The sequence below is a fragment of the Helobdella robusta genome, assembly GCF_000326865.2.
Source record: "Helobdella robusta unplaced genomic scaffold HELROscaffold_71, whole genome shotgun sequence".
NCBI lineage: Eukaryota > Metazoa > Annelida > Clitellata > Rhynchobdellida > Glossiphoniidae > Helobdella > Helobdella robusta.
Genome location: NW_008705401.1, coordinates 242,465 through 257,464, shown reverse-complemented (window position 1 = coordinate 257,464; position 15,000 = coordinate 242,465). Strand labels below are relative to the sequence as shown.

General features: G+C 35.3%; 2 protein-coding genes across 2 annotated transcripts in view; one reads left to right on the top strand and one right to left on the bottom strand.

The window, feature by feature from the left end:
* Positions 1 to 8,852: 8,852 nt before the first annotated feature.
* On the top strand, positions 8,853 to 10,328 carry HELRODRAFT_89553 (hypothetical protein; the record flags this gene model as incomplete). Its single annotated transcript, XM_009031225.1, has 2 exons — positions 8,853 to 9,240; positions 9,550 to 10,328. The coding sequence occupies 2 exons, from the start codon at positions 8,853 to 8,855 to the stop codon at positions 10,326 to 10,328; spliced, it is 1,167 nt and encodes a 388-aa protein (XP_009029473.1).
* A 3,183-nt stretch (positions 10,329 to 13,511) lies between these two features.
* HELRODRAFT_181437 (hypothetical protein) overlaps positions 13,512 to 15,000 on the bottom strand; it is a gene marked incomplete at both ends in the record, with an annotated part of 2,807 nt that continues 1,318 nt past the window's right edge. The window contains 3 exons of the mRNA XM_009031242.1: positions 13,512 to 13,633; positions 14,449 to 14,604; positions 14,745 to 14,952. Coding sequence (XP_009029490.1) covers positions 13,512 to 13,633; positions 14,449 to 14,604; positions 14,745 to 14,952 — 486 coding nt within the window. The remainder of the gene's footprint in view (positions 13,634 to 14,448; positions 14,605 to 14,744; positions 14,953 to 15,000) is intronic.

Below are 15,000 nucleotides of genomic sequence, written 5' to 3'. Positions count from 1 at the left end.
TACGTTTGACCCAGCTGCGAATCAGGATAGTATGCAGATTTCGTAAGCATGGCCGGGCCTTCCAGATGGGTTTCATCGTAGTAGGATGATGAAAGAGATGGGGGGAGGGAGTATAATTGCTTGTCGGTGTGGAGGTACCTGTCCAAACTTGCTCTGGAAGAGGTGCTAAGAAGGTCGTTGTCGTAGCCCTCCTCGAATCCATATTTGTCGAATTTTATTTTTCCCACTTGAAATTTGTCCAACTCCGGATCGTCTAGGATGTTCAGCGTTGATTTGTTCTCATAAACTCGCGTCGGTTGATCTACGAAAGTTTTGACATCATTGGCTATTGTTGAGTAGTAACGCTGCTTTTCCTCGTAAGATTTTTTCCACTTTTCAATTTCGCTCTCCACTTCGGTATTTCTTATTTTTGCAGATTCTTTTTGCTTCTTCTCTTCCTCCTCTTCTTGATCCTGCCAAAATTCGTCATCCTCCAGTCCTGTAAAGTGCACGTCACGAGCTCTCGACAACCTTTTATCTCTCTGTTGCAATTCCATGATGAGGTCATACTCATCGGCTTCTATCTTTCTCAACATGTCTCCGAGTTTTTCTTGCAGGCTATTCTCCTGTTCGATTAATTTCTGCAGTTGAATCATGCGCCTCGACCTCGGAGTCGTTACTTCGGGGTTTTCAGCCACAAGTCGTGCTTTTTCTAAAATGGCGGCTTTCCCTGTTAACTTTTGACCTGTTTTTGGGTCGAACACTTCATCAATTGACTCCAGAAATGGTTTCATTGGGAGTTTGGATCTTCTCGCCAGTGGAGGTTTGTTTTGTTGGGTTTTTTCTTCTTCCTCCGCACATTCGTCCGATTCTTTTTTATTCATCTCTCCGAACGGGTCCCAAATTTTTTCTTCTCTTGTTCCCGGTTCGATTGTTTTTTCATCAGCAGCCTCTTTTTCATGTTTCATTTCAATTTTATCATCAGATTTTATTACTTCAATTTTTTCAGAAACTTCATCAACTTTTTGTAAATCATCTTCGTCGTCGTCGTCATCCAAATATTCATCTTCACTCTCTTGACCGTCATCAGTTTTGATCGTTGTTAAAATTTCAGCAGTGACATCTATCTTGTCACCAATAACTTCAACTGCATTTCTTTCCCTATCAGCTAAATCTACAGTAGCATCTTTAATTTCATCGCCAACTTCCTGGATATTCTCAATTACCTTCACGTCATCCACGTGTTCAACGTTCGTCACATCAACTTTTTCCAAATCCTCAACTTTTTCCGCATCTCCTACAGCCACTACTTCATCAATTTCAATTTTATCCATCGCTTTTATATCTTCAATTTCCACATTCATATCAGCAGCAGCAGTAGCCGCAGTAGCAGCAGCAGTAGTAACAGCAGTAACGTCACTATCAACTTTATTTTTCATTTTTTCATCTTCTGTTAGCAGAACCTCAGATGATTTTTGAACTGTTGGAAGAACTTTATCAACGCTCGAACAGTCAGCAACGACAACATCACCTGCCACTAAATTACCGCCATCTTCTTTCATGTGGATGGATTCGTCTAACTCCACCTCATCTTTAACTTCCAGAAGCGTAGGTTGTATATCAGCTGTTTCGAGTCTATTTATAATCCGTGTTGAATTTTCATCTATTTTTGGCGTAGGAGGAATCGTCTTAATTTCCGGGATGTTATCTGGAATTTTTTCGGCAATTTTTTTTTCCGTAACGGTTTCGGTTTCGATTAATTTAGCCGCATCGGTATGTTGATCAGTTGAGTCAGCATTTTTTATGACGGTCTCATCATCAACGACATCTAATTTAATTTCTTCAGGCACTTGACCCTCGGCAGTTGTTTCAAATTCATTCTTTATAACAACATCGTCAGCTGCAGGTTTTCTGTCTAATTTAATCTCCTTACAAACAAAATCAGGGCGTGTTTCCCTCGTAGAATCTGAAAATTTTTCCACCGAAGTTCTAGTTTCGGTTTCACTTTTAATTTTTTTCTCGTCATTCTCTGACGTTTCTTTAATTTCAAATTTGGGGATTTCCGCTTCAAAATCTTTGAAGACGGCCTCGGTCGTCTTTTTTTTCTTTTTTATTATTTTCTTTTTAACAATAACTACTTTTTGTTTGACACCTTGTTCAGTCTCGTCATTTAATTGTTGTTGTTGTTGCTGCTGTTGTTGTTCCGATTCGAGTTGTTGCTTTTGTGGCTGTTGTGGTTGCGGGTCTAGCGATTGTGGTTGTTGTGGCTGTTGTTTTTGTTCATTTTCCAGAAATTGTTGTGGTTGTTGTTGCTGCTGTGACGACGCGGTTTCATTTAGGTCAGTTTTTGATTGTGAAATATTTTCAAGTGACCGTTCGGATAATTTTTCTTTCTGTAGTTGTTGTGGTGATGGCGCTTGTTGTAGTTGTATTTGATGTAGTAACAGTTGATGTTCCAACTCTAATTCATCTTGTTGAAGTTTCTCCTGCATCAGCAGTTCTTTTGCAAAGTTTTGTTGCTGCTGCAAGAGTTCCTGTTGCTTAAATTTTTGTTTTTGTTCTTGTTTCTCTTCCAACTCGACTTGCTTCAATAACAATTGATGTTGATCCTCTAGCTGTTGCTGTAGAGACTGTTGTTGTAATTGCAGTTGCTCTTGCAACTGTTCTTGCAAGTGTTGTTGCGGTTGCAGTTGTTGTTGAGGTTGCAGTTGCTGCAGCTTTAGTTGATTCAAAAGTAGCTGATGTTCGGATTCGAGTTCGTCTCGTTGTAGTTTTTCTTGCTCCTGCAACTCTTTCACAAAAAGTTGTTGCTGAAGAAGTTGTTGTTTTTGCAAAATTTCTTTCCGTTGTTGCTCTAACATTTGTTCTTCGTGTTCTTTTTCATCGAATTCAACTTGTTTCAGCAGCAGTTGATGCTGTTGTTCGAGTTGTTGTTCGAGTTGAATCTCTTGTTGTTGCAATTGTCTCTGTAGCAATTGATCATTCTCTAACTGATCAATTTTTGGCTGCTGCTGTGAATAATTTGCTTCTGATTTATCCATCTTAATCGATCGAGTTATCACCTTTCCATCTCGCTCTTCATCAGCATCAACAGCCAGTAATAATTCATCTTTCGAGTTAATAATTTTCTCATTATTTATAGCGATACAATCACCCGAAGCAACAACGCCGTTTATATTATTTTCCTCTAATTTGAGATTTGCTGTTGTTGAAGATAAACTGTTTGAGTCTGGCTCGGGTTTTTTGGTTTCGCGTTTCTCGTTCTCCGTATCGTGTTCTTGATTAGATAGTGCAAATTTATCCGAGAGTTTTGTCATTGTTTTTATTACTTCAACATCTTGTTCAGTATCGTCATTTTTTATAAAATCTGTTTTTGCTTCGCCGCTAGAATAACTCTTAGAAATTAAATCAGCAGCAGAAGTAGTGTGCGAATCGTTATTTTTAACGATTGTATCGAATAAATCGGAATCATCTTTTCCGAGTGCCGAAGTTGGCTGAGTGGTCACAACAACATCCACTGTCGCTTCATTTTGAATGGTTGTAGTTGTTGTGGTGACTTCACCGTCTTCGTCGCCAGCGTTTTTCACTTTCCTAGTTATAATTTTCTTCTTTTTTATTATTTTTTTCACTCTTGGTTTTGCTTTATCGCCAGCATCTTCGTTATTCTGTTCCTCAGTTGTTGTTGCTGTTGTGCCAGATATCATACCAGATGTCAGTGGTGGCGGGTTCTCAACTGTTAAATTACCGGTAGTTACTTCAGCTGCTGTTTCATTAGCAGCATCAGCAGCGGAAATGACTTTAGCTTCACTTTCCTTCTGTGTTACTTTAACAGCTGTCGTCTTATCAACAGTTGCTTTCTCAGCAACAGCTGCTTTCTCAGCAGTGGCTTCTGCTTCGACGATAGCAGTTGATGCTTTTGTTGTTACCGCATCCACATCAGCTGCAGTAGCGAACATTGTCATTGTTTTATCAACATCATTAGAAACAGTAGTAGCTGATGTTGTTGTTGTTATTGTTGTGGCATCAAAGTCCACAACAGCAGCTCTGGCTAACGTTGTGTCTGTTGCTTCATTAACATCAGCAGAAGCAGCTGATGTCGTTGCGCCGTTATCAGAGATAGCAGTAACAGCTGTTGTTAATGTTGTTGTTGTAGTTACTGAAGCGACATCATCAACAGCTGCCAATGTTGATTGCTTAACATTAGCCATTTTTTGAGTTGTGGCCGTGGAGGCGGCGACAACATCTTGAATGGATGTGGTTGAAGTTACTACATCCTCGCCCATAGATTTTTCTACTTTTTTCTTCTTTATAATTTTTGTCACTTTTGACTTTGCAGTCCCATCAGCTTCTCCGCTATCATGTCTTCCAACATCGTCATCATCATCATCGTGAACATCAACAACTTTATGGTCGTCATCATTCTCATCATCATTCGTTTTGCTAGTGGCTGAATTATCATCGCTATCGCTATCGTTTTCACCACTAGACTCATCGTCGTCGTCGTCATCATCGTGTGAGGTTTTATCTTCATCATCTTCGTCTTCGTCATCATTTTTATCATCGTCGTCGTCATCATCTTCATCATCGTCGTCATCATCATCACTACTACCTTCTTCGCTGTTGTCAGCTTCAATTTCATTTCCATCATCATCATCGTCGTCGTCGTCGTCGTCATCTTCGAGATCATTATCATTATCGTCGTCATCATCATCTTTCTCATCATCATGATCATCTTCATCATCGTTAATGTCATCTTCTAAATTGTCATCTTCGTTACTGCTGCTGCTGCTACTACTATCTTCGTCGTCGTCATCATCATTATCTACGTCCTCATCGTCATCCGTATTTCCGGCAAAGGAATCGCTGAAGCAATCGTCACCGGAAGTGGTTTCTTCTTCCGTTTCCGCTCCTTCATCGTCGTCGTTTTCAGTGTCTTTGGTTTTGTTTTCGTTGATTTTCATGATTATTTTATTATTGTTTTTACAGTTAAAGTTTATTATTACTATTATTATTATTAATTATTATTATTTTCCATTTATTAATCAGCTTAAAGTTAACAATGAGAACTCCTCTTTCTAACAATAATTACAATAATATAATAATAAATTTGTTATAATTCTTTGTTATAATTTAACCAATAACAATCGTTATTATTCTTTGTTATAATATAACCAATAATTAAATTACGATTCTTTGGTAATAATAACTTTGACAACAATTACAATAATTATTAGCTGGTCTAATAAATTTATGAATAACTATAACTCATTGTTATATTAATGATAGCAATTAATTAATTATTTATTTATTTCATATTATTATTACTGATGATTAATTAATTTATTTTTCTTGACGAAAGTTGTAATCGAAACAAGGTTTTACAAGCATCTTGACATCTAACTAAATGGTTTTTCTGCGAAGAACTGAAGGAAAAAAATTATTTTTTATAATATTAACAATTATTATTATTATTAGTAGTAGTAGTAGTAGAAGTAGTAGTAGTAGTAGAAGTAGTAGTAGTAGCAGCATTGCTAGTTAAAACTAGACAATGAATAAATCATCAATAGAATAATTAATGAGTAAATTGAGAGATTAATAAAATAATTAATAGACGAATAAATAAATGAATAATGAATTACTAAATACAAAACAGTACCGCAAAACAGCGTAAAGACAACCGTTTTAAAACCGGATACCGAAACTATACCGAATCTAATCGATAAATACATAAAATCTATACCGCTATATGCAAAACGAATACCCCAATGTATAGTGTATTAAACCGGGTATCAATACATTTAAATACAGCATGTTGTTTTAAAGGCAAACTCATCGCTGCTGCTGTAACTTGCTTGTTAACTAAAGTATGTATGTATGTATGATGTATGTATGTAGGATGTATTGGGTACATATAAGTTTGTATGTATATATTGTATGTATATTTGTAGGTGTTATTTTGTATATGTATGTGCATGTATGTATGTATATGTGTGTGTGCGTGCGTGTGTTTACGTGGTGTATGTTTATGTCTGAAGAGAATTATAATCCTATAGGCATATAGTTTAACTCATGCTATAAAGTAAACATAACCCTGAATATTCCAACGCTAATAAGACATAATAACGTTTAAACAATAGGCTAAAACTAACACAAGAGCCCATCATACCCATTATTTTCTGCCTATTTCCATAGCACATGTAGAATAATATTTAATAAAACACCATCGAAAATCAAAGTATAAGAATACCTAGCACGGTTGTGGATCATGAGCCTTACATTCGAACGTAATGTGAAAGGATTAATTTTAAAAAGGATTCAAGTTTTTAGCAGTTTGTAAAATTGAAGTTTTTTTAATAAACTTTTTAAAAAATTTTCACAAAATTTGGTTTTAGTGGGTCTGTGATATTTTTAGTATCTATGCTTAAATTTACTTTATTATTATTACTAATTAACTTTTCTCTTTCCTTTTCCGCGAACGTTTCAATCACTCATTCATTCATTGCATGTGTGTTTATGTTTACGCTTGTATCTATATGTATATATTTGAATTTATGCACTCGTTGTTCATTTATTTGTTTGAAAAAAATTCAGTCAACATGAAAATTTTATTGCTGAAAAACTCGTGAAAATAAGCTTCGGCCTTATCCAACTTTCGTTCGATTTAAAATCGAAAGCGATACTTTGACCGTCAGTCGGCTTCTAAAAATTTGATCAACAATTGCGATTGTTATTTTAATTTTTTGTGAATTCTCGCGCCGTTTTTCGTTATTTATTTCATTTTTTGAGATATTTTGTGATTGTGACACTTTATTGGTAAGTCAGAATTGCATAATTTAGTGAGTAACAATGAGGTAGATGGGCTTAGAATGCAATGCACATTGAACACAACAGCAGCAAGCATAACATAATGGAATAAAGCGAATCCGCCATATCAATTTCATTACGAACTATATTAAAAAATTAATTCAGTAAAAAAATTAGAAGAAAAAAAATTTAAACCATACCGAGGTGAAACTTCAAAACTGCAGTACAATGAATAAATACACCGAAAATACCAGTACCATAATTTGCGAAAAAATAGCACCTAACCTTATCACGACCATAGTAGGTACTATGCTAAGTTATGTATGTATTACACCAAAGAAAGTAATAAACTAAGTTATGTATGTATAACACCTAAGTAATATAACAAATTAATACCTCACAATCAGCCGAATAATTGCCTAAAGGTACCTTAATATACTACAATAATACCGTATTATACAAAACTAATAACACATGAGTAATATTCGAAGATAATACCTCATAATTATAACAAAATCAACACCATAATTCATCCAATAAAAAGAATTCAATCGTTTCTTTAACAGTTCCTTTGATGATTGTTGACGGATGATGATGAGTTGCAAACTATTTCATATTGATGACTAACAATTTGGGAAGCCTTTATTGACAAGAGCTGATTAACTGACTAGTTGGTTGACGCAGTTGCAATAATGAAAGCAGATGATTAGCAGAAGAGCAAAGACTAATAAGTCTGTGAAGATATGGCTGTCTGTGTGTGTTGTGTTTGTGTGTGCTTTATATGAGGATGAGCCAGAGACAGAGTTCCAATGCGTAGTGATTCTTTCAATTATATGTACTATGTACCTAATTAATTAGTTTCCACTGTTTGTGCTTGTTTGCGAGTGTGTGTGTGTGTTTTTTTTATTAGCTAGTTAGATTGTTAATAATTATTTTATTAGCAAATCATTATAAAAAAAATATTTATTAGTCGAAAATAATTATAATCATTGAATGTGTTGTAAAACTATGTATTAGATTGTAAAATCTTTGCAGAGGTTGTAAAATTCAATATTAACTTTGTATCTTTGTATAGGCCTTACAGTATATATACACTCTTGGTTGTAAAATCTTTGCAGAGGTTGTAAAATTCAATATTAACTTTGTGTAGGCCCTTCGGTGTATACTTTTGATTGTAAAATCTTTGCAGAGGTTGTAAAATTCAATATTAACTTTGTGTTAGCCTTACGGTATATATACTCTTGACAATTTTCATTCATCAGTCTTAACGATTTTGATTGGTCAGTCACCAAATCATAGACACTTCTAAAGTTTTATCAAAAACTCCACATATCAGATCTCAAATGGAATCAAACCAAACCAAATCTAGAAAAGAAAAGAAAAGAGAAAGGAAGAGAGAAAAGAAAAGAGAAAAGAAAAGAGAAGAGAAAAGTTCACAGGTTTGATATATTTTTTAATTAATTATCATTAATTTTTAGATTGGAATGAAATTTTCGTTTCGTTACGCTGGTGAAATAATTTATCAGGTTTTTGGTAACAACTACAACCCGGCATTAAACATAAACAATATGGTCGCCATGTAACTATTATGTGCACGCGACTAATTTAATTAAGTTAGACAACTGATATACTAAAAAGATATAATCAATGAAAATGTTATAATTTCTTTTATTTAATCAAATTTTTTTTATTTATTCTTTTAGTTGGGTGAAACTAAACAGCAAGTGGAAGAAAATTGCAACGAGGACGGCGTGCTTCTCGATCTCGACGAACTTGACGATCAAACTCTGGATCAGGGTAAGGGTCGGACAAGGAGAATGAGTCTCCCGGGCGGCAGCACGGCGCTGCTACCCAAAATTTCGGAGAACATCTTGCCGCAGGCTACAATAAAGCGGCCACCTTCAAGCCAACAAACGGACGATAATGATCACAAAGATAAACGACAATCTCTGACACCATCGGCATCTCACTCTTCTCTGTTTATCAGAGTAATCCCAGGCAACCCTCTACCCATCCCTGCTAAGGAATTATACACAAAAAATTTAGAAAATAAATGGAGAATAAAGGAAATGGGAGTAGGTATAAGAAACCTGGGAAATACATGCTTCATTGCTGCAACCGTGCAATGTATCGTCAGAATACCAATATTCATGAATTTTTTGAATGGACATAAAAATGAATGTAAAACTGGAAAGTTTTGCTGCATCTGTATGATGCAAAGGACTGCCGTGTCATTATTTTATAGCACAGAGCCTATAGTTCCTAAAGAAATAGTTGGGAACATATCCCTTATTGGCGAACATATGCAATACGGCAAACAGGAGGATGCACATGACTTCCTCCTTTGTCTCCTCAACGAAATGCAGAACCAGCTGGTCTTGGGTCTGAAGGTCGACCAGTTCATTGAACGAACTAGTGCCATATCTAAGATATTTAATGGGTTTCTCCGCAGCCAAAGTAAGTTTCAGCTTTTTATCAGTTTTTTCATTAAAATTTCAATCTATTATTATTAATGTTTCTCGGTCTTGCCATAAAACATGCACACTAATGGCATAGCAGAAGATGACTGTGTGTCATGTTATATGTCACCTGGGACCGAATATAATATGGAACATCTAATGTTTCAAGCAGTACAGAGTGGTGATGAGCATTAGTGTGGCTCATTATTGTATTATGCTGCTAACATTTTCAATAGCTAGATATAATTTATCTATAATTTATTTTTATTTTTATACTAACAATTAAACTTTTCACCAACACTCACAGTTATCTGCCAACACTGTAGGACTTCATCCAACAACTACGAAGCATTTTTTAACATAAGCCTAGAAGCAGGCAGTGCTGACTCAGTGCACGGAGCGCTGAGGCATTTTTGTGCAGCGGAGGACATGGGAAACGAAAGGTGGTACAGCTGTGATACGTGTAAGTCCAAGCAAAGAGCGACGAAACACTTTACTATACATCAGATGCCCAATGTTCTCATCCTACAACTGAAAAGATATGGCTTGAGTAATACGGATGGCTATAAAATATCCAAACACGTTACGTTTGAAGAACACCTTGACATTTCTTCTTATGTGAGCTCTGATGGAGATGCTTCAAGACCAAGTCAGACTAAGTATCGACTACATGGCATAGTAGTGCACCAGGGTTATTCTCTGGGCTCGGGACACTACTATGCCTACGCTGTTGACCCTAGGGTGCTGAGCCACAAAAATGGTACAGAATTCAACCAATTCAACCAATATTCAAAGAGATGGCTTTATGCCAATGATTCATCTGTATCGGTAACTGATTGGGAGAATGTGAAGAAGGCAGAGGCCTATCTGCTTTTCTATGCAAAAGTGAATACAGTGAATTCGCATAAAATAGCAACGAGCCCCACGTCTACAGTCACAAAACCAGTCTCCCTTATCAGCACTCCGGCTCCGATGCATGCCACCGATGAGGAGCAGTCTTTTAGTGGTTTTGGCTTCAGTATGTCAATGAAGAAGGTAGCAGGGATCAACAAGCATACTGACGGTACGTTTTACCCTATTATTTAAAGGAATGATACTCAGTTTTACAATATTTTTTTCATATTTAAATAAATAAATTAATAAAATTTTGATTTAATACAAGATCATCCACTTTCTTCTTGCAGACATGTCTTCCACAGTGTCTCAGACACAGATAAAATCTCTACCAATGACTGTTGCCTCAACCACCCCGTGGAAGATTACCACGTTGGAATCAGTCGATTCCACGTCTTGGACGACATTAACGACGACGACATCTGCTATGTCATCGACGGCCATTCCATCACTAACGACTATGTCAGCCTCATGTTCATCGCCATCGAAGATGGTACCGCGCACAGTTTTGAAGGCACTTAAATCGCCTGCAAAAACTTCAACGCCAATGACTTCTACAACCACGACACCAGTGAAATCGTTGCTGCCATCAACAACAGCAACAACTACTTCGACGACTTCGCTGTCAACAGTTACAGTTACTTCCAAGACACCAACAAAACCTTCTTCAATTACACCGACAAAAACAGCAAAACCGGCGACAGTTCCACTCGAGCAGACACCAACCGAAACTTTAGCGGCTACTCCAGTTGCAACAAAAACGTCCAAAGCAGCAACAACTACAGCAGCAGTAGGATTCAAGTCACCCTTAGTTGTATGTAGCCCATGTAAAGTTCCCAAGGTCATAGAGAGCTCAAAATCACTGACGAAAAGTAGAAGCAGTAGTGCCACAAATGCAGATAATGAAGTGGAGAAAATGACTTCTACATTTATTAAACAAGGAAGGCAACATCGCAATAAAGTGTACAGAAAACGAAATTACGACGATGAAGATGACGACAGCGACAAAAGGAATGATGAAGAGGAGAAGGAAGAGAAGGATGATGATGAGGGCAGGTCAAAGAGCAAGCTGAAAAGGACCTCCTTGTCACCGGCACCTGCTGCCACAACCTCCTCAAAGCCATCGCAAGAAACTCGCCATCATGATGATCATAAAGGACAACACAACAACAATCATTCCTACAACAAAATCTCCTCAATCTCATCAATGAAGATCGAAAACAACAACTACCACCACCAGTATAACCAGCATCAACGACAGCAAAATTACCGTGGTCGTGGAATCGACCACAGGCAAAGCAGCTACGACGGTCGCAATTACCACCACGGCAACCAGCAACATTACCAACAACAACACCATCGGGGGGGTTACTACGGCTACCATCAGCACGAACAGAAACCCTACTACAGCAACTATTCGGATAGTAGGCGAAGATACGATGAGGAAGACGTAACAAGAAGGCCGTACACCAGCAACAACAATAATAATAATTATGGTGCTGGTGGTCTTAGAGGAAGACAGAATGCAGGACGTGGTGTTGGCTCGAGCAATCAGCATGTACATTACAGATGGTGATCGTGGTGATGGTGAGGACGACGATGGTGAACAATGCAAAGGAGGAAGAAGAAAAAGATTGTGATTACTATTTTTAATATTTATTACCACCTTTTATTAATTATCTGACAGACAGTGTTACATTCTGTGTAACTATTTTACTGATTGGTTGATTTAATTGAGTGATTGATTGAGTGCGTGATTGATTGATTGATTTATTTAATTATTTATTTATTTGTTTATTTATTTATCTATTTATTTGACATCTCTTGTCAATTATAAAACACGCATTTAAATATGCAATGTAACTCATCATCATTACTTTTATTATTATTGTTATTGTTAACATTATTGATTTTAGTGTTGTTATTATTATTTTTATTAATATATTAGGATTTTCTATTGTATCAATAAAGTACAAGTTCTATAACATTACAAAATTAATTGTTTCGATGGTTATGTTATTTCAGTTTCATCTTAATTTTACGTAATCTATACATGTATAGTGGATATATATGTATACATTATATATATATATAACTATATAAATAATATATAAATAATTAAATAAATATATATATGTGTGAGATATATATATAATATATAGGAATATGTATAGTAGACATGCTAATTTTAAACACAAGTGAATAATATTGTTAAGCTATTGTGGCAGCTATTAAGTTTGTGTGTGTGTGTGTGCGTGTGTGTGTGTGTGTGTGTGTGTGTTTGATTGGTTAATCATTAACAGTTTAACGTGTAAAAGTATCATGATTATCGTTGTATTATAAATTTTAATGAATTAATTGATCAATCAATCAATTTATTTATTATTTTAAATGGAATAATGATTCAATTATAATGTTGGGTGTTGTGAATAATATTGTTAAGCTATTGTGGCAGCTATTAAGTTTGTGTGTGTGTGCGTGTGTGTGTGTGTGTGTGTGTGTTTGATTGGTTAATCATTAACAGTTTAACGTGTAAAAGTATCATGATTATCGTTGTATTATAAATTTTAATGAATTAATTGATCAATCAATCAATTTATTTATTATTTTAAATGGAATAATGATTTAATTATAATGTTGGGTGTTGTTTTTAGATTTTTCAAATAAGAAATCAGTTTATATATGTGTGTGTGTGTATGATTAGTATGTTCGTTTATGTGTGTACTGTATATAGATTTTAATTAATGTGTGTGTGTGTTTGTGTGTATCTGTGTATATATTATCGTATGTTTGTTTGTACATATTTGTATATGTGTGTATACTGTGTGTATATATAAATTTGTTGATTTTCTGTTTGTTTAATACAAAATGAACAGTCGAATTATTGTATATATTATTGTATACATATATATCGTGTATATATATATATACATATATATATATATATATTCTATTTTTTCAATAATAAAAAAATTTAAATTATAGTCTTGTATACAATTTATCTTCTATCAATTTCATAAGCAGTGTGTATATGCGTGTTTGTGGGCGTGTGTGTGTGTGTGTGTAGGTGACCGAATGTAATAAAATGTAAGGATCCAACGGTTTCAAAGCGAAAAAACTTAATGCAATGTAATGTAGTTAATGTAATGAACTAGAAAAAAAAAATTTCTACCTAATTAACTATAAGCTACCTAGTTCAGATAAGAAAGAATGACCTCCACTCTAATTAAATTTGACTTGACCTAATTAAAAAGATTGACCTTGACATTAGGGAAAACAAACCGACCTTGACTCTATTAAAAACACCCAGTACATTGACCTAGTTAAAACGAAATGCCATTGGTTCATTTTTTCTTTTTTTTCTTCACGTACTAATTAGAACGTCAGCCATTGTAATTTTATCTTCCAATTGTAGTGTGGCACCGGCGTGACGTCATCTGACGGCTTCTGTGGCCAGGGTGGTGTGTCCGGGACCGCCGTTGTTCGCGCTTTTTTAACTGTCGGTCAGATAAAACGACGAATTGAATAATTGTGAAAATAATTATGAATTGAATAATTGTGAAAATAATTATGGAATAATATGTTAAAACTATGGAAATGGAATGTTATTATGCTAAAATAATTATAGAATGATATGTTAAAATTATGAAAATAATCATGGAATAATATGTTAAAACTATGAAAATAAAATGTTATTATACTTAAATAATTATAGAATGATATGTTGAAATTATGGAAATAATTATGAAAGGATATTATATTAAAAACTATATAAATAATTTTCTGTTATACGTTATGCGGCTCTGTAAACCCGCAACACTCCTATCAACTTTCTGAAATTACAGTTAAACACGATGCCACACGACACACACACTGAAGAGCACACAGACACTCTAGACATCCATCCACACCACACGTTTATTGCACAAACAGTATTCGAACCCGGTCAACACACAGTGACAACGCGACAAGATATGGCACTTTTACCGAATGAGTTAACTTGCGCATTAATTGTGAAATAATATATTAAAATTATTTAAAAATGACACTACAACTACGGTACAATATAGATATTTATAACAATTGAAAAAGAATTGTACGACAAATTCCGTCTTTGTTCTTCAATTAATTCTTTTTTGAAAATAATTTAATTTAAAAATGAAAAAAACATACCCAAGGGGTTATCTTTGTCACCTAGAAATTATCAATTAACGACATGGTTAACGACAATAATAATAATAATTATTATTATTATTATTATTAACATAGTAATAATAATTATAATAATAAATCATATAATAATAATAAGAACCGTATAAAAAATGTATCCCCCTTATATCGTCTGGTTGTATCGCGAAATTTGGCTTGTAACTGAAGAAGGCATACATGATGGAGGTCGTGTCTGAACTGTGACCTAGCCCTAATACGTGGCCTATTTCGTGTGTGGCCACTTGTCTGAGGTTGACTCCTGTGTGTGTGTGTGTTTACGTGTGTGTACGTGTGTATGTTTGTTTGTGTGTGAATTAGTTAAGAATGTAAGAACCGACCAGTCAATCAGCAATCCAAAATCTCAACCAATCAACAGCCGACAAATCAAAGTTGACCAACCGCCTGTTATTTGCCCGCTATCACTTGTCCACTTTTCTGAATCATCCAAATGGAGTAGCCCTGAAGGGGGCATGAAGGAATGCCCCAAAATGCCTCCAGGGCCGTCGAAGGGAAAATTATCCCCGTGATTATACTTCACGAAATTTATTTTTATGTCCGGGTTTTCAGAACTTTTCTGAAACGTGATTGGTGCAACGGCTGACCAATCCTGGTGAGGAAGAGAAAGAGAGAGAGAGAGAGAGAGAGAGAGAAAAAA